The 27014-nt window shown below is 41.8% G+C and overlaps 1 protein-coding gene across 2 annotated transcripts in view; it reads left to right on the forward strand.

The window, feature by feature from the left end:
- LOC131200045 (glutamate carboxypeptidase 2-like) overlaps positions 1-27014 on the forward strand; it is a 53007-nt gene that overhangs the window by 13373 nt on the left and 12620 nt on the right. For both annotated transcript variants that reach the window (XM_058186369.1, XM_058186370.1), the window contains exons 6-15: positions 924-1110; positions 4149-4242; positions 5280-5378; positions 7163-7248; positions 8759-8878; positions 12387-12469; positions 13961-14024; positions 15869-15936; positions 19309-19400; positions 20964-21054. In XM_058186369.1, the coding sequence (XP_058042352.1) occupies positions 924-1110; positions 4149-4242; positions 5280-5378; positions 7163-7248; positions 8759-8878; positions 12387-12469; positions 13961-14024; positions 15869-15936; positions 19309-19400; positions 20964-21054 (984 nt within the window). The remainder of the gene's footprint in view (positions 1-923; positions 1111-4148; positions 4243-5279; positions 5379-7162; positions 7249-8758; positions 8879-12386; positions 12470-13960; positions 14025-15868; positions 15937-19308; positions 19401-20963; positions 21055-27014) is intronic.

The following is a 27014-nucleotide window of genomic DNA, read 5'->3' on the forward strand; positions in this document are numbered from 1 at the left end:
CTGACAGTGAGAACAATCAATCAGTGGAACAACTTGCCTCCAGAAGTTGTGGATGCTCCAACACTGGAAGTTTTTAAGAAGAGATTGGACATCCATTTGTCCACAATGGTAGAGGGTTTCCTGCCTGAGCAGGGGGTCAGACTAGAAGACTTCAAAAGTCCCTTCCAACTCTGTTATTCTGTTCTATTGTATAACAACAAAATACCTTATTCCACCAGACTTGAAATCCTGGGATTAGAAAACTTAGAACTCCGCTGACTCTGACAAGACCTGTGTTTAACACACAGAATCATCTATTACAATGTCCTTCCTGTTAAAGACTTCTTCAGCTTCAATAGCAATAATACAAGAGCAAACAATAGATTCAAACTTAATGTCAACCGCTTCAATCTTGATTGCAGAAAATATGACTTCAGTAACAGAGTTGTTAATGCTTGGAATACACTACCTGACTCTGTGGTCTCCTCTCCAATTCCTAAATGCTTTAACCAAAAACTGTCTCACCCCATTCCGAAGAGGACTATAAGGGGCGTGCATAAGTGCACAAAAGTGCCTACCGTTCCTGTCCTATTGTTTCCTTTCAATATATGTTCCTGTATATAATGTTATGACAAATAAATAAATAAACACCAGAGCTGCAATGGTGCAGTGGTTAGAGTGCAGTACTGCAGGCTAATTCTGCTGCCTGCAATTTGGCAGTTCAAATCCCATCGGGCTCAGGGTTGACTCAGCCTTCCATCCTTCCGAGGTGGGTAAAATGAGGAGCCAGATTATTGGGGACAATAGGCTGAGTCTGCAAATCGCTTAGAGAGGGCTGTAAAGCGGTATATAAGTGCTACTGCTATTCTACTAGTCAAACTATGGGGGTTTTTTTAAGCTATGTGAATGAAACTATATAGTTCACCAATTCTGTTTATCCCTAGGTAAAGAACGCTTACTTGGCTGGAGCCAAAGGCATCATTTTATATTCAGATCCTGCTGATTCTTGTGCTCCTGGAGTTCAGCCTTACCCAGATGGCTGGAATCTGCCAGGAGGTGGAGCCCAACGTGGCAACGTCCTCCTTCTAGATGGTGCTGGAGATCCTCTCACTCCAGGATATCCAGCTAAAGGTGACCAGTGAAGAGACCTTCTAAAGCAGTGATGGCTAACCTTTTTGCCATCGTGTGCCAGAAGTGGGGCAGGGAGGTCGCGCGTGCGCATGCCCACACCCATAATTCTATGCACCCCGTCCCTGCTCCTGGCATGCGATGGCCCGGTAGGCCCGTTTTTCTCTCTCACCTGGCTCCAGAGGCGCTCTATGAGTCTGGAGAGGGGGAAAGGCTGGAGACCCTCCGGAGACCAAAAATAGCCCGTTTTCCAACTTCCGGTTGGACAGGAAGTAACTTTTTTGCTGTCCCCAGCCTCCAGAGACTCCTAGAGAGGCTCTGGAGGTTGGGGACAGCAAAAACCATTTCTGGCCTATGGAGGGCCTGAAAGGGTGGGGAAGGCCGTTTTCTCCCTCCCCAGACTCATAGAGAAGCTCTAGAGCCAGGTGAGAGTGAAAAACGGGCCTTCCCAACCATCCCCCAGGTCCTCCGGAGGCAGGAAACAACCTGTTTCCCTACTTCTGGTGGGCCCCAAAGGCCCAACAATTAGCTGCGCACATGCACCCCGGAGCTGAGCTCCCGTGCCTACTGATATGGCTACCTATGGCACCCGTGCTATAGGTTCGCCATCACGGTTCTAGGGGTTGCATCCTAAAAGAGGCACAACCCGAGGTTCAGATACTTGTGAAAACAGTGTCCTAAGAAAATAGCACTTGATTGTGTTTTTTATTTGTTGAATAGATACAATTGAAACAGGAATTGGACAACTAGCTGTGGTCATCTCGCTGTGTCCAACTAGCTGTGGGACAATGCAATATTTATTGTGTTGAGTTGGGATAAAAAGGTAAAGGTAAAGGTTCCCCTCGCACATATGTGCTAGTCGTTGCCGACTCTAGGGGGCGGTGCTCATCTCCGTTTCAAAGCCGAAGAGCCAGCGCTGTCCAAAGACATCTCCGTGGTCATGTGGCTAGCATGTGTCGTGTCCCACTCCTCCGCTGACGGCCGGGTCAGGGAAATCCGAATCAGGCGTGCCTCTGCAGCTCTGCCAAAGTCCTAGCAAAGTTCTCAAGGCAGGCAGGAGATCAGAAAGTGAGATATGTTAGACTTTGCCTGACTCAGAGAATGCCAGAAAGCAGATCCTTTATATAGGCCATGGGGTGTGGCTCCATGACTCAGCACTTATCCAGGCCTGCCCCTCCCTTCCTTCTGTTGCCTCCGCCTATCAAGTCTTCTGACGCGAGGGTCACTCCAGTCTGCAGCTGTTGGTAATTGACCTCTCTCAGGCTCACATGCTGTGGGAGAGGGGGAGGGGTCTAGTTGCTCCGTTTGCCTGGGCATGGAGCCAGAGCTGGGGGCTGGAGGTACTTCTTCCTCCTCAGCCTGTCTGGGCATGGAGCCAGGCCTGGGGCTGGGAAGCATACTAGGACATTCCTCAGCGTTCGGAAGCAGATAAGAAGGCCCCGGCTGCAGTGAAAGCGGACGAGACACAACAGCATGACTCAATGCCAAAGGCGCATAGAACGCTGTTTCCTTCCCACCAAAGGTGGTCCCTATTTTTTCTACTTGCATTTTTACGTGCTTTTGAAACTGCTAGGTCGGCAGAAGCTGGGACAAGTAACGGGAGCTCACCCCATTACACGGCAGCACTAGGGATTCGAACTGCCGAGCTGCCGACCTTTCGATTCACAAGCTCAACGTCCTAGCCCCTGAGCCACCGCGTTCCCTAAGTTGGGATTACTCACTGCAATAAACATTATCCGCCACTGTTTTTTTGACATTATTTCCATTGCTAAAACAGAAATAATGTTTACCAAAACAGTGGTGGATAATATTTATTGTGTAGCGTTTTCCCACATGGAATTGTCCCGTGGTGAGTTGCCCCACACCAAGTTGGCCACGGCGAGCTGTCCCACGATGAGTTGGTTGCGGCAAGATCTCCGCGACTGTGGAGAGATGGCCGTGGTGAGATGGCCGAGGCAAATTGGCTGAGGGGAATTGTCCTAGACCCAAACAAGAGGGTGCAATATGAAGAGTATAATGGTTTAAGCATAAGGGTGTGTGCATGAAGCACTCCGCATATTCAGGTTATGCTAGGTGGTCGCGGCCTCACTCGTGAGAACATTGTCGTGGTACTTGCAGCCCCACTTGCACAAATGCCATCCTGGGCAATTGTGGTCCCGCTCACACGAGCCTCGTTGTGGGCTCTTGCAACCCCACATGCGCCTGCCCCTCCCACAAAATCATCCCCTCTTTCCCCCCTCCCCCAGCTCCGGGCTGCCAACCTAAAAAGATTAGGGAACTTTCTCCTAGAGGAAAATAAGGGCGAATTGTGTCCCTGTTGTGTTGCTGAGAAGACCATGTGGATTTATCCGTGTTGTCACTGGTTCCAAGTCTCCTGGCTCAAAGATTGCCATTTTGCTTCAGAGACTTCAGAAATGTGGCTTTTCAGTTCCATTGCTGGTAGAGGTCTTAAGCATCTGAAATAGCGGTGAAATCCAGTAGGTTCTGATAGGTTCTGGAGAACCGGTAGCAGAAATTTTGAGTAGTTTGGAAAACCAGCAAATACCACCTTTGGCTGGCCCCAGAGTGGGGAAGGAATGGAGATTTGGCAGTATCCTTCCCCCAGGAGTGGGGAGGGAATGGAGATTTGGCAGTATCCTTCCCCTGGAGTGGGGTGGGAATAGAGATTTGGCAGTATCCTTTTCCTGGAGTGGGGTGGGAATGGAGATTTGGCAGTATCCTTCCCCTGCTATGCCCACCAAGCCACGCCCGCTACGCCACGCCCGCCATGCCACACCCACAGAACCGGTAGTAAAAAAATTGGATTTCACCACTGATCTGAACTGCTCTTGTAAATTACGTTTCTGAAGTTCCTGCATATGTCAATCCCTGGGATATGAGATATGGGGTAAGTCCACCCCACTGCAACCTATTGGGAGACAGAGAAATGATAACCTTGCAGTTATCCAGGCCTTCAACCAAGTATAGTTTCAAAGGGGACAATCAGGCTCCTGAATTGTCCTCAGGGTATAGTATAGTAATTGGTGCCTTTCTTACTCTAGAATATGCCTATCGCTTGAAGGAAGCTCAAAGTGCAGCAAACTTAAATATTCCTGCCCACCCCATCGGTTATCACGACGCTGAGAAGTTGCTAAAGTAAGTCCTAATGATACGATCCTTATATCACTCTCGGTCAGTAGGCTGGGGAAGTCGGTTGTAAATTCAAACTGTCACGATGCAACCAGTCATAAGTCGAGGTGCAACTTGAACAGCTGTAGGATGTAGAGAGAAGAGGAGGAGAAGGCAGGCAGTAATAGATCCCCCTCCTTTTTTTTTTTTTGAAGAAAACTCTCTGCATCATAGTGAACCTTAATTTTGCAACATCTGCTTTAAAAGAGAGAAATGAATATTCAGAAGACCACGCTGTACAAGGACTTGGTTTTCTTCAGCTTTATCCCTTATCCTTGTTTATATATGTAGGCAGTATATATATGAATATATTGATTGATTGACTGACTGATTGACTGATTGATTGATTGGTTCATTCATTCATTCGTTCATTCATTCATTCATTCGTTCATTCTTCTACCTTATTATTGCAATTCTGCTAAGCAATATTAGACATCTATCTATCTATCTATCTATCTATCTATCTATCTATCTATCTATCTATCTATCTATCTATCTTACAGTATCTATCTTTCAATCTATTTATCTTTCTATCATCTATCTTCTATCTATCTATCTATCTATCTATCTATCTATCTTACAGTATCTATCTTTCAATCTATTTATCTTTCTATCATCTATCTTCTATCTATCTATCTATCTATCTATCTATCTATCTATCTATCTATCTATCTATCTATCTATCTATCTTTCTATCACCTTTCTATCATCCATTCATCCATCCATCTAGCTAGCTAGCTAGCTAGCTAGCTATCTTTCAATCTATATTTATCTTTCTATCGTCTATCTATCTATCTATCTGTCTGTCTGTCTGTCTGTCTGTCTATCATCTATCTGAAGCATTAAAGGGATGAGAATTCAAAATCTCCTCCCCATTTCAAATTCAGTGTCAGCAAGACTCTATCTTCCTTTTTTGGAAAGTGGAAGAATACTTTTTTCTTTTAAATCCCAAGTCAACCTATTTCCTGAAGTAAGGGGGTTGTAACTTTTCTTGCTTCCAACAGGGAAATGGGAGGCCGTCCTGCCCCCGATGACAGTTGGAAGGGACAGCTTTCCGTACCTTATAATGTGGGACCTGGCTTTGCAGGAACTTCTTCAAACAGGTGAGGGCAAGTTTCATGGAACCTTTGGTAAAACTTGCTAAAGAGCAAATAATAAATAAAATAAAAGGGTAAGGAGAGAAAAAAAACGCTCTTTTTTAGAATGGGATAGATCGAGAGGTAACTGATAACTGCTAGTCAACAAACCTTCTCCCTCATGAAATGAAGTGAAGCAGCTGCTTGGAGTAATTCAGGTAATCTTCGCTTAGTGTCCATTTGAATTATGACCTCCACCAGCCCCAAAATTTAGTATGAAATGAAAATATATGGCCTGGTTTTTACTGGCAGTCTTCCTGAAGGACTTTCATCATGTGCATCCCTCAGAAAAGAAAAAAAAGAAAAACCCAGCAGCCCTAACTGTTTTTATTAGGGATGATACCACAAAAAGAATGATAAGAGAAGTATGTGTTTAGTATTACACGTTTTAAATAGCAGCGAGGATTATCTTCGCACAATATTGGAAAGATTGAAGAAAACACCTCAAGATAAAGAGATCATTAAGAAGATATTAGACTGTGCAGAAATGGACAGGCTTACACTGAAAACAAAACAGAAAGAAGAGACGGAATATTGTCAAACTTGGAATTTATTTTATCGGTGGTTGGAAAGAAGGGGCGGAGAGTAAGAATGGCATTTGTATTGTTAAGCAAATTAAATACCCAGACAACGTGATGTTGATTAAGCACTAAGGAATGGAATGAATAGAAAATGAATAAAATTTATTTAAAAAGAAAATGAAAAAACAGCAGCATCAGTACACCATATTTGATTATATGTCTATGAGTGGTACAATGAAGTGTAGTCTGTGGTGGGATTCAGTAGGTTAGGGCCAGTTCAGGTGAACCGGTTGTTAAATTGCTGGCTGGCCCCTCCTCTCCCCACCCCTTCCAGGAGTCCCCACGCACCCCATTTTTGTTCCCAGGAGGCTGCAGGGAGGCCTACTACACCCAAAACGGGGTGCAGGGGGGTGGAACCCCCCCATGGCCCATTTTTACCCCTGGGAGGCGGAGTGCTGCCTGTCACACACCCCTGGCCACGCCCACCATGGCCACACCCAGCCAGCCAGTCATTAGGGCAGAGAACCGGTTGTTAAATTATTTGAATCCCTCCACTGAGTGTTGTGTAGAATATAAGCCTTGCTCTTTTTCAGAATCCAGCTTTTTAAAATCCACTTTTAAGAATGTTTAGCCCAGTGGTGAAATGTAAAATTTTTTACTACCGGTTCTGTGGGCATGGCTTTTAGGGGAGGGGGGGTAAGGTGAATGGGTGGGCATGGCCAACTTTTGTTTTTTACTTTTAAAAGCATTTTTTCTACAACCTCTTCAGCCAAAGATGTTGTAAAAAATGCTTTTAAAAGGCTCTGCCGATCCCAGCTGAGTTGCCTGATCGTCAGAGGCTGTTGTTTCCTTTTAAAAGCATTTTTGTTTGCCTTTTAAAGAAAATAAAACCTCTGAGGATCAGGCAACTCATCTGGGATCGGCAGAGGAGCCTTTTAAAAACATTTTTTTTCGGCAGAAGAGGTTGTAGAAAAAATGCTTTTAAAAGGCTCTGAGGATCCCAGCTGAGCCGCAGGATCATCAGAGGCTTTTTTTTTCCTTTTAAAAGCATTTTTTCGGCCAAAGTGTGGCCCAGCTGGGCATGGGGGAGGGCAGGGATTTTTGCTACCGGTTCTCTGAACCACCTGCTGCCATCGCTATTGGATCGGGCGATCCGGTTCAAACCAGGAGCATTTCAACCCTAGTTTAGCTTGAGTATAACACTGATTTTTTTTTTCTGAATTGCACTAGAAAAGTGAGAATGCACATCTACAGCTTCAAGCAAGTGAGACGGATTTACAATGTGATTGGAATTCTCCGAGGAGCAACAGAGCCAGGTAAAGTCTATCTCCCACACAGGTTTGTAAGGTTTTGTTTTGCGTTATAACACATTTTCAAAGAATGGTTTCCAGGAACAGGTGTGTCTAATCAAATAAAGAGTAGAACCTAGGGGGTGACATGATAGTGGTCTTCCAGTATCTGAGAAGCTGTCAGAGAGAAGAGGAGGTCAACCTATTCGCCACAGCACCTGAGGGCAGGACAAGAAGCAATAGATGGAAACTAATCAAGGAAAGAACCAACCTAGAACTAAGGAGATATTTCCTAACAATGAGAATAATTAGTCAGTGGAACAGCTTGCCTCCGGAAGTTGTGAATGCTCCATTACTGGAGGGTTTCAAGAAGAGACTGAAAAGCCATTTGTCTGAAATGATATAGGGTTTCCTGCTTGAATAGAATAGAATAGAATTTTTTATTGGCCAAGTGTGATTGGACACCCAAGGAATTTGTCTTGGTGCATATGCTCTCAGTGTACATAAAAGAAAAGATACGTTCATCAAGAATCATAAGGTACAACATTTAATGATAGTCATAGGGTACAAATAAGCAATCAGGAAACAATCAATATCAATATAAATCTTAAGGGTACAAGCAACAAAGTTACAGTCATACACTCATGGATGATGGGTATGATGAGAAGATTAATAGTAGTTCGGATTTAGTAAATAGTTTGACAGTGTTGAGGGAAGTATTTGTTTAGTAGAGTGATGGCGTTTGGAAAAAAAACTGTTCTTGTTTCTAGTTGTTCTGGTGTGCAATGCTCCATAGCATTGTTTTGAGGGTAGGAGTTGAAACAGTTTATGTCCAGGATGCGAGGGGTCTAAATATTTTCACAGCCCTCTTTTTGATTCGTGCAGTATACAGGTCCTCAATGGAAGGCAGGTTGGTAGCCATTGTTTTTTCTGCAGTTCTAATTATCCTCTGAAGTCTGTGTCTATCTTGTTGGATTGCAGAGCCAAACCAGACAGTTATAGAGGTGCAGATGACAGACTCAATAATTCCTCTGTAGAACTGGATCAGCAGCTCCTTGGGCAGTTTGAGCTTTCTGAGTTGGCGCCAAAACAACATTATTTGTTGTGCTTTTTTTGATGACGTTTTTAATGTTAGCTGTCCATTTTAGATCTTGCGATATGGTAGAATCTAGAAATTTGAGCAGAGAATTGGACTAAAAGACTCTTAAGTTCCCTTCCAATCCTATTATTCTATGTTCTGTGTTCTAAGATCATCTGTAGATCACCCTCAAGTCTTCCTTAGCATGAATAGCATTCAGAACTTAGTCCCTGCCGACTAAGTACATGCATGGTAACAGAACTGGACTCCAGAAACATTCTTGTAAATGAAGACAATCCTACTCAGGGGTATCATTTTCTCATTTAAGTCTCATCTTTAAAATAGTAAAAGACAGGATTCATGGTGGCCCCCATGCCTACCTTTTTCCAGGCCATTTTTGGTGAACTTTTACCAACTTCATTATCATAATGTGAATCTTTTTCATCCCTTTTGGTCCAGATAGATATGTCATTCTGGGCGGCCACCGTGACTCATGGGTGTTTGGCGGGATTGATCCCCAGAGTGGGGCTGCCGTTGTTCATGAGATTATCCGAAGTTTTGGGAAGCTGAAACAGGAAGGTAAGGCCAAACATCTTGAAGCTGCGGAAGTTGAGAAATACCGAGAGAAAAGTGGGAAGGTTTTGTGTGGTTCTCTGTAAACACATGCCTTAAAGGTAAAGGTAAAGGTTCCCCTCGCATATATGTGCTAGTCGTTCCTGACTCAAGGGAGCGGTGCTCATCTCCGTTTCAAAGCCAAAGAGCCAGTGCTGTCCGAAGACATCTCCATGGTCATGTGGCCAGCATGGTTAAACACCAAAGGCGCACAGAACACTGTTCCCTACCCACCAAAGGTAGTCCCTATTTTTCTACTTGCATTTTTATGTGCTTTTGAGCTGCTAGGTTAGCAGAAACTGTGACAAGTAACGTGAGCTCACCCCATTACGCGGCACTAAGGATTCGAACCACTGAAATGCAGACCTTTCGATCAACAAGCTCAGCGTCTTAGCCACTGAGCTACCATGTCCCTCAAACATGTGCCTTGCCTTCTGTCAAATGTTTTAAGCTATCTCAAACAATGCATCTAAAGAGCCATGGTAACACAGTGGTTAGAGTGCAGTACTGCAGGCTACTTCTTTTGACTGCTGGTTGCCAGAAGTTCGGGAGTTCGATTTTCACCGGCTCAAGGTTGATTCATCCTTATATCCATCCAAGGTCAGTAAAATGAGGAGCCAGATTGTTGGGGGGCAAAAAGCTGACTCTGTAAACTGCTTAGAGAGGGCTGTAAAGCGGTATATAAGTCTAAGTCATCATCATTTTCATTTAACGACTCCATAATCCCTTGCGGGGTGGAGTCTGGGCAACTGAATGGAGTTAGCAGAGTGTTAACGGGACGGATGCCCTTCCTGATGCCCATGTTCAGCAGATATATTCTCATTGTGTCCAGAGAGAGAAATATCTGCCTCTACCTAGGATCAAACCTACAACCTCCTGATTGTGAGGCGAGAGCTCCACCTCTAGGCCATTCCTTATATAAGTCTAAGTGCTATTGCTAAATAATGCAACTATGCAACCATTTGAAACAGGAATCTAAACAAAGCTAAAAGAGTAGTTTTTTGGGGGTGCAGCACCGGTACAGAAAATATAAGTTATTGGAATGGTTTGTATCATCAACATTACTATTATCATTTCGATGCAAAGTTTTTCAACTGCCTTCATTGCCATATGTATTTGGTCGAAATATACCTAAAAGCAAAAATGCTACACCAGATTTTGCAAGTTGCATATCAGAAAAAGTTGAGAATAGCAATCAGACTAAGAGTTATCAGACTGCCTTTGAATGATTAGGATGTATTATTTTTGATTGTTTTGGGGGAAGTTAGGAACCGATGAGAATTGTAGGAGTATAATTGAGTTGGGAGGGAAATTTTTTTAGCATATGTTTGTTTTATTTTTAACTATACCTTGTGTTTGTTCCGGGAAGTGGGGGGGGAGGGGGGTTTGTGAAGGGACAGGGGTGGGGGGGAAGGGGAGGGGAAATTTTGTAAAACTTTTTCAATAAAAAAAAAAATGCTACACCAAGCGACACATGCAGAATAACTAGAATTCTAGAATGCATTATGCAGAAATAGTAACCTAAGAAAGCAAAGACAAAAAAAGGAAAAAGAAAAAAATGGCATCAATCCTATAAACATCAATGTAAACATTAGTCTCATTGAGTCTGATAGCATACTTTCCTGGTTCCAATGGAAGAGATCCTACGTAGCTCAGGATTGAACTATGGAGTCCTTGGTGCCGTCTGAGCTTGGCTGTATATTGGCAGACATTTCATTACCCAGTTAGATAACATCATCAGTAGTAGTGAGTATGGGGTTTTCTCCAGGGGTGAAATGCTCCCAGTTCGGACCGGATCAGCTGATCTGGTAGCAATGGCGGCAGGTAGTTCGGAGAACCAGTAGCAAAAATCCCTGCCCCTCCCCCCCATGCCCAGCTGAGCCACACGATCGTCAGAGCCTCTCTTTTTTTTTTTTACTTTTAAAAGCATTTTTTTAACAACCTCTTCAAGAGGTTGTTTTAAAAAATGCTTTTAATGGGTTAAAACAAGGCTCTGACGATCCCAGCTGAGGTGCCTGATGTCAGAGGCTTTTTTTATATATATACTTTTGAAAGCATTTTTTAAAAGGTAAAAAAGTTGAAGCCTACTAGGCAAAAAATACAGGGTGTAGGGGGGTGGCAGGTTCACTTGAGAGAGAGAGTGGAGGGGAAGAAAGAAAGAGAGAGAGAGAGGAAGGAAGGAAGGAAGGAAGGAAGGAAGGAAGGAAGGAAGGAAGGAAGGAAAGAGAGAGAGAGAGAAAGGAAGGAAGGAAGGAAGGAAGGAAGGAAGGAAGGAAGGAAAGAAAGAGAGAGAGAAAGGAAGGTAGGAAGGAAGGAAAGAGAGAGAGAGAGAAAGGAAGGAAGGAAGGAAGGGTGAGAGGGAGGGAGGAAAAAGGAGAGTAAGGAAGGACTACAAACCTGGCACTAGATGCAGCTTCAAAGGATAATCCAGGGCTGGAAGGGACCTGGAGGTCATCTAGTCCAACCCTGGTCCAGCAGGACATTGTTAGTGAGTTTCTGTCTTTTGATCCCCCAGTCACATAGCCACACCCACCCAGTCACATGACACCCCCCCCAACCAAGCCGTGCCCCACCAAGCCACACCCACAGAACTGGTAGGAAAGAAATTTAGATTTCACCAGCGGTTTGCTCCCTGTTTACATAGAGTAGCTTGCCCTGCTGGTATTGGTGGGGTCATGAGGTTAGTTCCTTGGGCACAGTTAACAGATTTGATTTTTTTGTTTGATTTGATTTTTTAGCATGATGTCACCTGGGACTACCATTCTATATCCCACTTCTAAGTGCCTGCTTGTTGTACATAAACAGCTGAAAAACATATGAGAATTTAAAGCAGAGAATAGAATAGAATAGAATAGAATAGAATAGAATAGAATAGAATAGAATAGAATAGAATAGAATAGAATAGAATTTTTTATTGGCCAAGTGTGATTGGAAACACAAGGAATTTGTCTTGGTGCATATGCTCTTAGTGTACATAAAATAAAAGACATGTTCAAGATATGGTCAATATATCAATATAAATCATAAGGATTGCCAGCAACAAAGTTACAGTTATACAGTCATAAGTGGAAAGAGATTGGTGATGGGAACTATGAGAAGATTAATAGTAGTGCAGATTTAGTAAATAGTTTAGTAAATAGGAAGCAGTGTACAGAAATTACCTCTGTGGCTCAGACTGCTAATGCAGTCTGTTATTAACAGCAGCTGCTTGCAATTACTGCAGGTTCTAGTCCCACCAGGCCCAAGGTTGACTCAGCCTTCCATCCTTTATAAGGTAGGTAAAATGAGGACCCAGATTGTTGGGGGCAATAAGTTGACTTTGTATATAAATATACAAATAGGATGAAGACTATTGCTAACATAGTGTAAGCTGCCCTGAGTCTTCGGAGAAGGGCGGGATATAAATGCAAATTAAAAAAAAAATTTGGGTTGGTTTCACTTTCACTATTAAACCTTCTAAATATTGTAAATATAGGTTGGCGACCCAGGAGGACGGTGATTTTTGCTAGTTGGGATGCTGAGGAGTTTGGCTTAATAGGATCAACAGAATGGGCAGAGGTAGGTCAAGGAAGTTGATTATCTCCATTAACATTTATTTATTTTTAATGAAAAAAAAATCCTGTACTTTCTTTTAAACTAGTGTCGTTGCTTTACATTTTTGCAAATATCTTCAATATCTTGCAAATAATTTTGATTTTTGAGGACTCCTGAGAGTGCTGTAACTAATAAAAATGGTTTATAATTAAATATAATTAGAAGGGAAAATTTTACTCTATGTTTGGTTTATGTATAACAATACCTTGTGATTGACCGGGAAGCCGGGGGGTGAAGGAGGGGAAGGGGTTTTATGGGGGGGAGGGGGGAGGAAGGGGGAAAAATGTTCTTGCTTGTTAAAACTTTTTCAATAAAAAAAATGGTTTATAATTAATAAAAATGAGGGGAGGAAAATCAAACTTTAAAATTCAGGATAATAATGGAGGCTAGTATAAATCGAGTGTCACCTGTGGAGTTAGGTTTGCGATGGATCATTAAAAGTAGCGAAGCTATACAGATAGCCCTTCAACTTACAATCACAACTGAGGCCAAAATGTCTGTTGCTAAGCGAGACTGTTGTTAAGTGAGTTTTGCCCTGCTTTTCGACTTTTCTTGCCACAGTTGTTAAGTGAATTTGCAGTTGTTACTTAAGTAACATGGTTGTTAAGTGAATCTGGCTTCCCTATTGCTTTTGCTTACCGGAGGATTGCAAAAAGTGAACATATGAGCCCCAGTGGCGCAGTGGTTAGAATGTAGTACTGCAGGCTACTTCTGCTGATCACCGGCTGCCAGCAGTTTGGCAGTTCGAATCTCACTAGGCTCAAGGTTGACTCAGCCTTCCTTCCTTCCTTCCTTCCTTCCTTCCTTCCTTCCTTCCTTCCTTCCTTCCTTCCTTCCTTCCTTCCTCCCTTCCCTTCCCAGTAGTTAGAAGGCAGTATTGCAGGCTAACTCTGCCCACAGCCTAGAGTTCGATCCTGACCAGCTCAAGGTTGACTCAGCCTTCCATCCTTCCAAGGTCAGTAAAATGAAAACCCAGATTGTTGGGAGCAAGAGGCTGGCTCGGTAAAACCGCTTAGAGAGGGCTGTAAAAGCACTATGAAGCAGTATAGAAGTCTTATTGTTATAGTGCTATATGACCCTGGGAGACTGCAACCCGTCATAAATACGAGCCAGTTGCCAAGCGTCTGAATTTTGATCACATGACCATGGGGATGATGCAATGGCCGTAAGTGTGAAAAATGGTTATAAATCACTTTTTCAGAGCCATCGTGATTTCACTAAACGAACTGTTGTTAGTTAAGGATAACCTGTATGTGGAAAGTACCCTAGTCCAGGGGTCTCCAACCTTGGCTACTTTAAGACTTGTGGACTTCAACTCCCAGAATTCCTCAGCCAGCTTTGCTTGAAGTCCACGAGTCTTAAAGTTGCCAAGGTTGGAGACCCCTGCCCTAGTCCATAAAGAAATATTTGTGTCCCTAATCTGAATTTGCTTTCAATTCCTCCTTTCCATTGTAGGAAAATGTCAAAATACTACAAGAGAGGGCTGTGGCCTACATCAATGCTGATTCCTCTATAGAAGGTAAAGCACACTTGTGATTGGTCATTTCTGAACTGCATTGGGTAAACGATTGATCAGCTAACTCTGTAAACTAACTCAGAATAACTGAATAACAAAGATAGAAGGGACTTTAGAGGTTTTCTTGTCCAATCCCCTGCTCAAGTAGGAAACTCCGTACCATTTCAGACAAATGGTTGTCCAAAAAGAAATTTCCTGTTAGAACAGTTAGAACTGTCATCTGCACCTCCATAATTGTCTGGTTTGGCTCTGCAACCCAACAAGACAGACACAGACTTCAGAGGATAATTAGAAAAAACAATGGCTACCAACCTGTCTTCCATGGAGGACCTGTATATTGCACGAGTCAAAAAGAGAGCTGTGAAAATATCTACAGACCCCTCACATCCTGGACATAAATTGTTTCAACTCCTATCCTCAAAACGACACTATAGGGCACTGCACACCAGAACAACAAGACACAAGGAGTTTTTTCCCGAGTGCCACCACTCTGCTTAACAACTAATTCCCACAATACTGTCAAATAATTTACTAAGAATGTATTACTATTATTCTTCTCTTCCTTACTAGTATCTACCTCTTCCCACTTATGACTATAACCATGTTGCTTGTATCTTTCAATTTATATTGTTTTTATTTGTTTCCTAGTACGATTTGATAGCTTATTAGTAATCTTGACTATCACTAAGTGTTGTATCTTTTTATTCTTGATGAATATATTTTATTCTCCTTATGTACACTGTGAGCATATGCACCAAAGACAAATTCCTTGTGTGTCCAATCACACTTGGCCAATAAAGAATTCTATTCTATTCTAGTCTATTCTAGTCTAGTCTAGTCTAGTCTAGTCTAGTCTAGTCTATATGAATGGTTGTGGGAACTGGGTATTTCTAGTTTAAGGAAAAGAAGAACTAGGGGTGACATGATAGCAGTGTTCCAATATCTCAGGGGCTGCCACAAAGAAGAGGGAGTCAAGCTATTCTCCAAAGCACCAGAAGGCAAAACAAGAAGCAACGGATGGAAACTGAACAAAGAGAGAAGCAACTTAGAACTAAGCAGAAACTTCCTGACAGTGAGAACAATTACCGTATTTTTTGGAGTATAAGACGCACCTTTTTCCCCCCAAAAAGAGGGGGGAAATTTGGGTGTGTCTTATACTCGGAATATAGCCCTGCCCAGCTTCTCAAAGGGAGGTTTCAGAGGCTGAAAAAAGCATCAGAAAAAAAGCTTCAGAAAAAAAGACCACCAAACAGAGCTTCCGAGGGTTTTTTTCTGAAGCTGTTTCGGAGGCTTTCAGAGGCAGAAATAAAAGATTTTTTTGAAACCAAGTTTCAAAAGTTTCAGAGGCAGAAAAAAAGCAAAAAAAAAAAAAAAAAAGCAAGGCACAGAGCTCACAACCAAGGAACCTGTTGCTAAAATTCACCTCTGGGAACAGCTGATTGGGGGAATTCCGGGAGGCCGATCCATCTGCCAATCAGCTTTTTTCTTATTTTTTTCCCCAAAAACTAAGATGCGTCTTATACTCCGGTGCGTCTTATACTCTGAAAAATACGGTAATAAATAGAATAGCTTGCTCCAACATTTTAGTGTTTTAAGAAGAAATTAGACAGTCATTTCTCTGAAATGCTATAGATTCTCCTGCTAGGACAGAGGGTTGGACTAGAAGATCTCCAAGGTTTCTTCCAATTCTATTATTCTGTTAAAATAAAAAAAATAAAAAAATCAGAAACACAAGAACAATAGAAATCCACATTCAAACTATGTTGGTTGGGTTCCCCCCAAATCAAATTTATTTATTGAAAAAGATTCCTCCTAAATACAGTAAAGATACCATCCTTTTCTTTCAGGTAACTACACTCTTCGAGTCGACTGTACCCCATCAATGCATAGCCTGGTATACAATCTAACTAAAGAGGTAAAATATGGACAGATGTATTGTGAAGTCACAGATCAATATCTTAATAGTTTTGGAGAAGAATTCAGAACAATTCCCCTAAGGTTCTTGCGAGCTTCAGATCTTCCACCTAACTGCCTTCATCCTGGGTTTTTTCTCTACCCCAAAGATGGGTATCTCTGCTATCGCAGGTGTTTTGGATCCCCTTTGCACATTCTTTTATTGGTACACCTCTGAAAATGAACAACCGGTTCTGTGAGTGTAGACTTTGTGTGTGCATGTGCCTAACACCCTTGCGTGCAGCATTCAAAACCCAGCAATTTGAAGCTCAGCTACTTACCTTCTAAGTAAGTAGAACAGCAGAGTAAATCAGCTTTCCACTCGAATCAGCTGACCCAGAAAAAAAGGAATTATAGGACAAGATAGAGTAGGGGTAGGTGGGTGGGGCCAGCTGATTGTCAGAACTACCGGTTCGCCCGAACCGGTCTGAACCGGCAGTAGCCCATCACTGATCTAGGGCCAGAAATCTAGTCACTGTCTCTTTCAGCTCAATGCACCTCAGAGATTGTTACTGTAGAGAGATAAAAACAAAGGGACTTCCCCTTGGAAGTCATCTGAAGGGAATTCAGGCTAGAAATCTAGCAAATTAAACCGCCATAAAATTCTATGAATGCAAGACAACCATTCTATCATTGTTTGAGGGTGATCAAGTTCACAGGCTACGCCTGGTCCAACGTCCACATGAGAAACTGTCCTGCCTTTTCAGTCCTGAAGCTTGCTGTGTTGAAGGCACTGACTTCTGAATTGTGAGGATCTATTTGCTTCTCTGTACAATTTTAATCTTGAAATCTCAGTGTGGGAAATCTATGGAGATTCTCAGTCCTCCAGATCATGATTTTCCCAAACCTGCTTTTTTCAAGAGGCAACCAGACATTCTTTGTTTTTCCTTGAAGATGTTTCGCTTCTCATCCAAGAAGCTTCTTCAGTTCTTCGATGAAAAGCAAACCGTCTTCCAGGAAAAACAGAGAAAGTCCGGTTGCCTCTTGGGGAAAAAAAAACATCTTTGGATATCAACATGAGAAGATTAAAGACTCAAAGGGCAGAACTGATATTTGCAGCTTGGTTGATCTAGAACTGTTGGGGTCCGCCAGCAGCCTGCGGACCTGGCAGCAGAATTGGACAGTGAGGAGGCTGGCGAGGATGATGGGCCAGTCCTGGAGTCAGGGCAAGGCCCAAATGAGGGCTCTGCATCAGAGGCAGAGATGGGGCCAGGGCCATCTGGGAGCAATGTGTGGACTCCGGAGCCTCCAGAGGCGGACAGCAGAGAGACAGCGGAACAGTAGGAGCCTGTTCCTAGTGCACACATGTGAAGAGCTGCCAGAAGGCAAGAGCAGCTGAAGCAAAAAAAGACAACTCAGGAGTAAGGCCAGAAGATGATTGGCCACTCCCATAAGGCTTAAAAGAGCAGCAACAAGCCGTTGGGTTCTTTGTAGAAAAGCAACATTGATTCCATTGCTTCTTATCAGCGTGTCTTGAACTTTGTGGGGGGTTTTGCCAAGAAAAGCCTTTGGCAGGTTGCCAAAGACAACAAAAGTTGGTGATAAGGCCGCAGGAGTGTTTATGAAGACTTTGTTTGGACTAAGCTGCGAATGGATTAATTCTCAGCTGTTGATCTGTCCCCCTCCGCAGTCCGGGAGACACGAGCGATGACTTAATTAGGCGGCAACTATCAGCTCTGGCAGCAAACTTGCCTTATACACTGTAAGCCGCCCTGAGTCTTTGGAGAAGGGCGGGATATAAATGTAAACAAAAAAAAAAGTGTCTCTGTTATCTCTCTTGATGCCAATGAGTCAGCCAAGAAACCAGGAACGAACAGGACTTCAGCTATAATTCTCCTTCTAAGCAGTTGATTTGCTTGCCATGAAGTGGTATAGCAGCCCTTGCTGCTTTTACATCCTGTGGGGTGTGGCTCCATGACTCAGCACTTCCTAGGCCTGCCCCACCCCTGCTTCTGTTGTTCCCTCCTCTCCTGCCTACGAAACCTAGGGTCCAACCAAGCCTGATTGCCATCAGCCGGGTCTGGAAGCATGGCCTGGTGGGGGAAAGAGTCAGGGGAACGGAGGCCTCATTATCTCCTCCACCTGGCCTGCTTCTGGCTCCTGGAGCTGAGCCAGGGAAGCCGGTGCTCCAAAGGTAAGTCCTGATGGCCCTTCCCCCTCACTTTCCAAGTCACTTTCTGGCAGGGGGCCCGGCTTGGGGGGCGCAGACACAACACCTGTTTTAATAAAATAAGTTTGTTCAGGCCTGAATTGTGTCTGGTAATCATTACTTGGGCCTTGGTCACAACAAGAACAGAGTTTTTCAACCTCAGCAAATGGAAGACGTATGGACTTCAACATGCTGAGTGGGAAATTCTGGCAGCAGAAGTCCACATTTCTTAAAGTTGTTGAGGTTGAAAAACACTGGATTGGATGGGATGTCCTTCTAGCCTGGGCAATATTGTGTGGTTGAGTGTGATTTTCCGTTGAGCTCATACTTTGTCTGAGAAATGAAGGCCTTCCAGAATAACAATAATTAAAACCAGCCACTTTTCATTTAGGTATGTAAATAGTACGGTACCTTGAAAAATAAGGATCATGTGGTTTGAAGAATGACAGTGCACTGAAACTTAGCTTAAGCATGCCATTATCAGCAACTCTAATTCTGTATAGAGTTGCCCTCATGTAGGTAAGATAGCTTGTAACCCCTAATCTATGATTTTACAAAAGCAAGTTGCGTCAGACAACAGCCTCTTTCCGTGTGGTGTTGTCCAGATGTGTCGGATTCCAAAATAACATCCTCGGGCATTGTGGGAGTTGTATTATAATATAACTGGAGCAAACCAGTTGAGAAAGACTATATTACATATTTCCCATTAACACTACTGCAACGTTGAATACAGGCGGCACTTCAGATTCAATCTCCAAATGTTGTTTGGACCACACAGAAATGCAAACATGTTTTCGTAACATCTTAAAGCAACAGCACTTTTTCCTGGGACCACATAGCTCCAGGCAGGTGCCATATTGTATTCACGCTCCCAATTTTCCTCTTGAAAAAGATTAGCACCAGCAATAGCACTTAAGACTTATATACTGCTTTATAGTGCTTTACAGCCCTTTACAGTTTACAGAGTCAGCCTATTGCCCCCAACAATCTGGGTCCTCATTTGACCGACCTCAGAGGGATGGAAGGCTGAGTCAACCATGAGCCGGTCAGGATCGAACTGCTGGCAGTCGGCAGACTTAGCCTGCAATACTGCATTCTAACTACTGCGCCACCACAGCTCTTGGTAACAATGGTATGTTTTCCCTTTCTTCTATAGTTTCATTAACATGACGCATATCTTTGTAGATACCAAGCCCTGATGAAGGATTTGAAGGCAGATCTCTTTTTGAAAGCTGGTATGAGAAAAACCCATCAAGAGAGCAGAAGGGCTTCCCAAGGTAAATGCCAAAGTGGGAAAGGTAGAAATCAGAGGCGGAGTTGCCGGGCAGAGAACAGAGTGGATTTTTGGTAGTAGCTGAGATGCAAATACAAAAGTGAAAGCCCAAATACACTGGGACCTGTTCTGGAAGATAGAAAGCAGCCAGTTTGGTGTAATGGTTAAGGTTCTGGCCTAGAAAGGAGGCAGTGAGTTCTAGTGTCAACCCTGAAGCTGGTCTCACCAAGGCCATTTTTCAAGTTTCAGTGTTCCCACACTGGAGCTGAGGGATAGGGAGGGGGGGAATAGAGATAGCTGGGCTTTTGTAGCCAAAACAAAATGGTTTCTCCTGTGAACCAAGGACATTCCAACAGCTGGCCTGGAGAGAGGAGGAGGAGAGAAGTAACCAGGCAACCGGCTAGCACCTAGATTGGACGATGTGACTTATTGTTTGGGGGAAAGGGAGGCTTTCAGTTTTTAATTAGGTGCAAACTGCGGGAACTCTCAGAGTTGGTTTTCACCAGTCTGTGCCAATACGATTATCTCCCAAGTAAAACTGTTCTTTGAAGAATCTACCTATCTCGGAGTTCTGTTTGCTAGGGGTGTATTTCTTGGAATGCTGACATTTAGTTTCACCTTAGGCCAGGCCTGTCAAACTGGCGGCCTGTGGGCCAGATGCATCACACACAGGCCATGCGCACCCTGGCTCTACAAGTGCAAAAAACATCTTGATATGTCACGATACATCACATGACGCAATCGAATTTGATACCTGGGCCTTAGGCATTAAAGCCAGCCAATCCTCACTAGAAGCCTGTGAGTTCGAGTTCCACCCTAGACATAAAAGCTGCCTGGGTGACTTTGGGCCAATCACCCTCTATTAGCCCATCCCACCTCACAGGGTTGCTGTGGGAAAAGCAACAAGAGGAGGAAGAACAATTATGTATGTTTGCTGCCTTGAGTTATACTTATAAAGTAATAAACGCAGGATAAAAGAGGAACTAAGGTAAAAGTAAAGGTTCTCCTCGCACATATGTGCTAGTTGTTGCCGACTCTAGGGGACGGTGCCCATCTCCGTTTCCAAGCGGAAGAGCCAGTGCTGTCCAAAGACATCTCCGTGGTCATGTGGCTGGCATGACTCAATGCCAAAGGCGCACGGAACACTGTTCCCTTCCCACCAAAGATGGTCCTTACTTTTTCTATTTGCATTTTTACGTGCTTTCAAAACTGCTAGGTTGGCAGAAGCTGGGACAAGTAACGGGAGCTCACCCCATTACACGGAAGCACTAGGGATTCGAACCGCTGAGCTGCCAGCCTTTCGATTGACAAGCTCAACATCCTAGTCCCTGAGCCACCGCGTCCCTTTTTTTAAAAGAGGAACTAAAGTGCCTCTTCTTTTTTTTTTTTGAAGAAGTTTTATTTTCTAGACAAACTTACATAAAAACATCTTCAATAAAAATACAAATACAAACAGTGTGTCGGTTGGTTAGATCTCTTTTTGAGATCTCTAGTATCCCACATTAAAATAATTTGTAATTTCTTACATCACTTGTTCTCCTTCCCTTACCTATTTTCTTTCCAACAGGATAAATAAGCTGGGTTCCGGCAATGATTTTGAAGTCTTTTTCCAAAGGTTGGGAATTGCTTCTGGTAGAGCCCGTTACACTAAAAACTTTGTAAGTGTGTTCAAATAATTTTTTTGGGGAGGATGGTGCCTTTACGTCAGTGTTGACACCTGGTGCCTGCCTGGACCAATCCCTGCAGATTTCTTGGGAAGATTTTGGAAGTGGTTTGCCATTGCCTCCTTCTTAGGGATGACAAAGAGTGACTGGCTCAAGGTTTCCCAGCTGGATTTGTACGCAAAGCAGGACTAGATCTACCATATTTTTCAGAGTATAAGACACACCTTAGTTTTTGGAGAGGTAAATACGGGGAAAAAATTCTGCCTACCAGGCATTCATCTGGCTAATCCCAGTACATTAGTTCACTCGGTGGTTTTGAGGTTGGGGCTGGCTGAAGCTGTGCTTCTAAAGCATAGCTGATTGTTGGAGGGAGCAACAATTAGAAAAGCAGGCAAAGCACGGAAGATAGCTTCACTCACTTTGGGGCTGAAAAACAGCTTCAAAAGCAGAGCTGATCCTCAGAGGGAGCTCCAGTGACTAAAGCAGGCAAAGCACAGAAGGGGTAACAGAAGCCAGCAGCTGTTTTGGGCACCACACAGGGTTACATCTGGAGTATAAGATGTACCCCAATTTTCAGCCCCTTTTAGGAGGGAAAAATGTGTGTCTCCCAAAAATATGGTAATGGCCTCCTGATTTCTAGTCCAGTTCCTTAATCACCAAGCCCTGCTCTCTCTCCAAAGAATAGCGTGAAGAAATCTATTTGAAACTGCCTTCTGGAACCTAAAACTTTCCAGATGTTGGCTGTGGATTGTGGGAACTGCAGTTCAGGACATCTGAAAAATGCCCAAACAGAGAAAGCTGCAAGCATTCCATCTGGAGAATCTGAAATCTTTCCACTTCAAAGATAAGAATTAATTGCAAAAGTCCATTTTTCTTATCTCAAGTATTTCTCAATAGTTCAGAAGATGTAAATTATCTAAGAACTTAATTCCAGTGGAAACAGATGGCCTTTCTTTCCCGTGTCAAGCTGTACAATCTACAATTGCACGAATCTGACTGAAAGCCCAAGGCAATACCGTACTAAGTAAAATACTAAGTAAAATATAATTTAGGCCTCACCTTATGCCCTCTAGCTATAATAGGAGATATTAAAGAGCTTCAAAACTGCTTATTAAAACCCTTTTCTTGTTTATTGATTTACCGTCAAAGGCCCAACAATAAGAAAGAAATAACAAACAAAATAAATTAAATACTTGAACATGACAGTATAATGCAGAGTAAAAGAAGCAACATAACAAAGGAAGATTGGAGAAGATGACCTAGTTTATATAACCCAGGAGTGGGCTTCAAAAATTTTAGCAAGGGGTTTTCTGCCCGGTTGCTGGGTGGGCATAGTCATGGTGGGCGTGACCTAGTCGGCCTCCTGCACCATTGGGGGGGGGGCGTTTTTGCCCTCCCTGGACTCCCGAGGCTTTCCTTGAGCTTCCGGGAGGGTGAAAATGACCTCCCCAGGCTCCGGAGGCCCTTTGGGCCCATTTCCGGCCTTCCTGAACTTCGGTTGGCCCGTTTTTTGCCTTCCCCGAACCTCTGTGCATGTCCTGCACTCACCTGCATCCAAAACAGGCTGTGTGGGGACTCCTGGGAGGGGAGGGGAGGGGAGGGATGGGGTGGGTGGGGCTAGCCAGGACTGAGATTTGGGGGTTCGCTAAACTGCACAGAATCTTAGCTAGAGGTTCTCCCAAACCCCTGCGAACCCCCGGCAGCCCACCCCTGATATAACCCTAGTGTTTCTCAAATTTGGCAGCTTTGGGATGTGTGGACTTCAACTCCCAGAATACCCCTGGTGGCAAGGCTGTAAATTTGAGTCTTGCCTTAGCCATAAAAGCCAGTTGGGTGACTTTGGGCCAGTCACTCCCTATCGGTCCAACTTATTTTATTTTATTTATTTATTTTGTCATACAGTATATATAAGCATAAGCATGAGATAACTATACAATATATAAGCATATATATAAGCATAAGTATGTAATGATTATATTAATTGGATAATTATCTCAGAAGGATCTTGTTGCGAGAAAAATAGAGGAAGAAGGAGCATTAGGTTTGTTCACCGCCTTGAGTTATTTATAAAAAATAATAAAGATGGGGTTAAAAAAATATTTAAAAAAGGACTCGTATTCAAATCAGCAACCATTGATCATTTGCAAGGAGCAACTGATCAAACCCTGGGAAAGTCGGTAGAGATTCTTAAGTCATCCAGGTGCTTTTTTTCAAGGAGGCAACTGGACTTTCTTGTTGTTGTTTTTCTTTTGAAGATGTTTCGCTTATCATCCAAGAAGCTTCTTCAGCTCTGTAGGATTTTTAACTATACAATTTGGGATGAACAACCCTTTGCATGGTGTGGGAGTAGGAATGGATTTCCAGAGAGAAAAAATTGCAGACCACAGGAACCACTCAGGTGACCCTGAGGACAAAGATCAACCTCCAATTGGCCTCAACGACTCCTTAAAAGGATGCAAATGACCAGCTGTCTGCAAGGAGCATAAATCCTTCCATTCCCCACTATCCTGTCAGAGCTAAAGAAGCTTCTTGGATGAGAAGCAAAACGTCTTCAAAAGAAAAAACAAAAGTTTTGAGGGATAATGGAATTAAATACAATTGGAGGCCACCACAACAATTGAAATTTTTTTATAAAGGAAGGATGCGTACAATCACCCCAGATATAGATGCATTATTATATTTACGGGAGCTTGGACTGATTGAGATGGAGGATTTAATGGAGATAAAAGATCAAATGCTTCAGATGGGTGGAACATACGCGGAAACATCAATCCCAGAAGAAGAAAAAGGGGCTATTGGAGGGCAAGACTCCAAAGGGTTAAAGAGGAAAGAAATATCACCTGTGTTGGTTGAACAGAAGAAGAGTCGTGAGGATATAGTAAGAGAAGAAGCAGATAAGAGTCTTGGAAAATACGAAGCTGAATGCGGGTCATCGTTATCTTTTTTTTTGAGTGATGAATTTAAATAGACAGCCCGAAAGAAGTGGCCCGGGCATTGGCACGTCCCCTCTCCCCCATTCTCTTTATAGAGGTGAAATCGATGAGGATGTGGGGGAAGAAGATTGTTTGTACTTTATTGTTTGTTTTGTTTTTTGTTTTTTTTCTGTTTTCTTATTGTTGTTTATATGTTAAATATGGTAGTTTAATGTCGGGTGGTGGGCACAGAAAGGAAGATGCGGGATAGGATTAAAAATTTATATTTTAAATGGGAGTTATAAAAATAATGTCATGGAATGTGAAGGGTACAGGGAATCAGATTAAAAGAAGAAGATTGGAGCTTAAGATTAAAAGGGATTTGCCAGACATTTTATTTTTACAAGAAACCCATCAGAAATCTGAAGATTCAAATAGAATGTATATAAAAGGTATGCAAATATATGAAAAAGCATTTGGAACTTCAAAAGCTAGAGGAGTTGCAACACTGATATCAGATAGGGTGTACTTTGAAAAACATAAGGTAATTTTGGATGAAGATGGAAGATATGTAATAATTGTTGGAAATCTTAATGAGGAAAAAGTGACACTTGTTAATTTATATTTACCGAATGAAAAACAAAGAGAATTTCTTGAAAAAATAACAAAAATTTTGGAGAATGAAAGTGTAGGGAAAGTAATTGTGGCTGGGGATTTTAATTTAATCAGAGATAAAATAGATAGTACTAATCCCACCCGCTGTGGAGGAGCAAATAAAATGGGGATTTTAAATATGTGGATGCTTCGAAAGAGATAAAAATCAGATTAAAGAATTGGAAAATCAATTTTTGCTTACTAAAGAAAAAAAAATTCTTCAGGAGCTTAATATGTTAAGAAATAAAATGATAGAAGAAGATACAGAGTTAGTAAAAAGAAATTTGAGATTTTTAAATAGGAATTTTTTTGAATTTAGTAATAGAAACTCTAAATTATTGGCAAAGATGGCGAAAGATAAAAGAGAGAAGAGAGAAATTGGAGTTTTGATAGATGATAGAGGTATAAGATGTTATAAAAAATTAGAGAAATGTGAAGTGGTTAGAAATTTTTTTCAGAAACTATATTCAAAGAAACCAATTAATCGGGGAAAATTGCAAAGCTATTTAGAAAAGTATGTGGTGAAAATTGATCAAACATAAAAGGAATTGATGGAAGAAGATATAACACAAGATGAGATTAATGGAATAATACAAAAATTAAAATTAGGGAAAGCTCCAGGTGAGGATGGATTACCTATTGAGTTTTATAAAGAATTTAAAGAATTAATAATACCAAGATTGCAAAAATTATTTAATGGAATATTACATGGTGGGGAAGTACCTTCGTCATGGAATAGAACGGTGATATCCCTAATTTCTAAACCAGATAAAGATTTAGAAAGGATTGAGTCCTATCGGCCCATTTCTTTAATTAATCAGGATGCAAAGATATTTACTGCTATTATAAGTAATAGATTAAATAGATTTATAGATAGATATATAAGTTATAATCAAGTAGGCTTTGTGAAGGGTAGATACATGAGTGATATTGTTAGAAGAGTATTAAATATTATAGATGTAGCTGAATATAATGGTGATAAAATTGGTATAGTATCATTGGATATTTTAAAGCTTTTGATTCTGTACAATGGGAAACAATTAAAGTAATTGTGGAGGCTTTAGGCTTTGGTAATAAGTTTATACATGTTATTTCAAAATTATACCAAAAGAGCAGTGCAAGAGTGAAGGTGAATGGAATATTAACTGAAGAGATAAAATTAGAAGCTGGTACGAGACAAGGATGTCCCCTGTCCCCAACATTATTTTTATTGGCTATGGAAATATTGACAAAAATGATAGAAAAAGATGAAGAATTAGAAGGATATAAGGGGTATAAGATAAATTTGTATCGGATGATACTTTAATTATTTTGAAAAATGTAGAGAAAGATTTGAAAAGATATATAAGCATTTGATAGAATTTGAAGAAATGACAGGATTGAAAGTAAATTGGTCAAAGTCAGAATTATTGATGGATAGTAATGGTAATGAGTCTGAGAATATGCAAGAGCAATTTGGGATAAGGATTAAAACACATTGAAATATTTGGGTATAGTGCTTTCACTTAAGGTTAAAGAATTGAAAAAACTTAATTATGATGTGGTGATTAACGAAATTGAGAAGAAGATAGATAAATATAAAATTTTAAAGTTGTCTTGGTTTGGTAGAATTGCAATGTGTAAGATGATGTTGCTGCCCAAGTTCAACTTTTTATTCGAGATGCTACCACTAAATTTGACAGAGAAAGATATTGAAGGATATCAGAAAAAACTGGATAAATTTTGCAATGGTGGCAAAAGACCCAGATTAGTGAAGAAAATGTGGTATCAAAATCAAAAGGAAGGTGGATTAGGAATCCCCAAATTACTTAATTATTACTGTGCGTATGGTATCCGGATAGTGGTAAAAATACTTAAAGGTGAAGATAATTATTGGAGAGATTTAGAGTTAAGGGATATAGAGAAATTTGGATCAAGGTGGTTTTAGATAAAGCAAATTTAAAATGTGTAAGTAGAAGTTATTGGTTAAAGGGATTAAGTAAAATGTGGAACAAATTTGTTAAAATTTTAATTCCGGATATAATCTTTTTGGGGGAGACAACTGGAATTTGGCCAATTAAAAATAATATAAAACGTAATGAAGTGATTAAAGAGGAAAATATAGAAATTATTAGAGATTGGATAAAAGTTATGGGAAATGAAAGGAGGAATAAAGAAATTATTGAAAAATTAGGGTTAAGTTGGTTTGAAAAAATACAGATAGAAAAATGGACAAAAAAACTAAAGGAAAATTATTCAATAAATAGATGTGAAACTGAATTTGAATATTTAGTATCTCGGATTATGAAAGATGAAATTGGGCTAAAGGGACTCGTTAGTAGGGTTTATAAGATTATAAATTCTGATGAAAAATTACAAAGAGTGATGAGGACAAATTGGGAAAAAGAT

The sequence above is a fragment of the Ahaetulla prasina genome, chromosome 5 (genome assembly GCF_028640845.1).
Source record: "Ahaetulla prasina isolate Xishuangbanna chromosome 5, ASM2864084v1, whole genome shotgun sequence".
Classification (NCBI taxonomy): domain Eukaryota; kingdom Metazoa; phylum Chordata; class Lepidosauria; order Squamata; family Colubridae; genus Ahaetulla; species Ahaetulla prasina.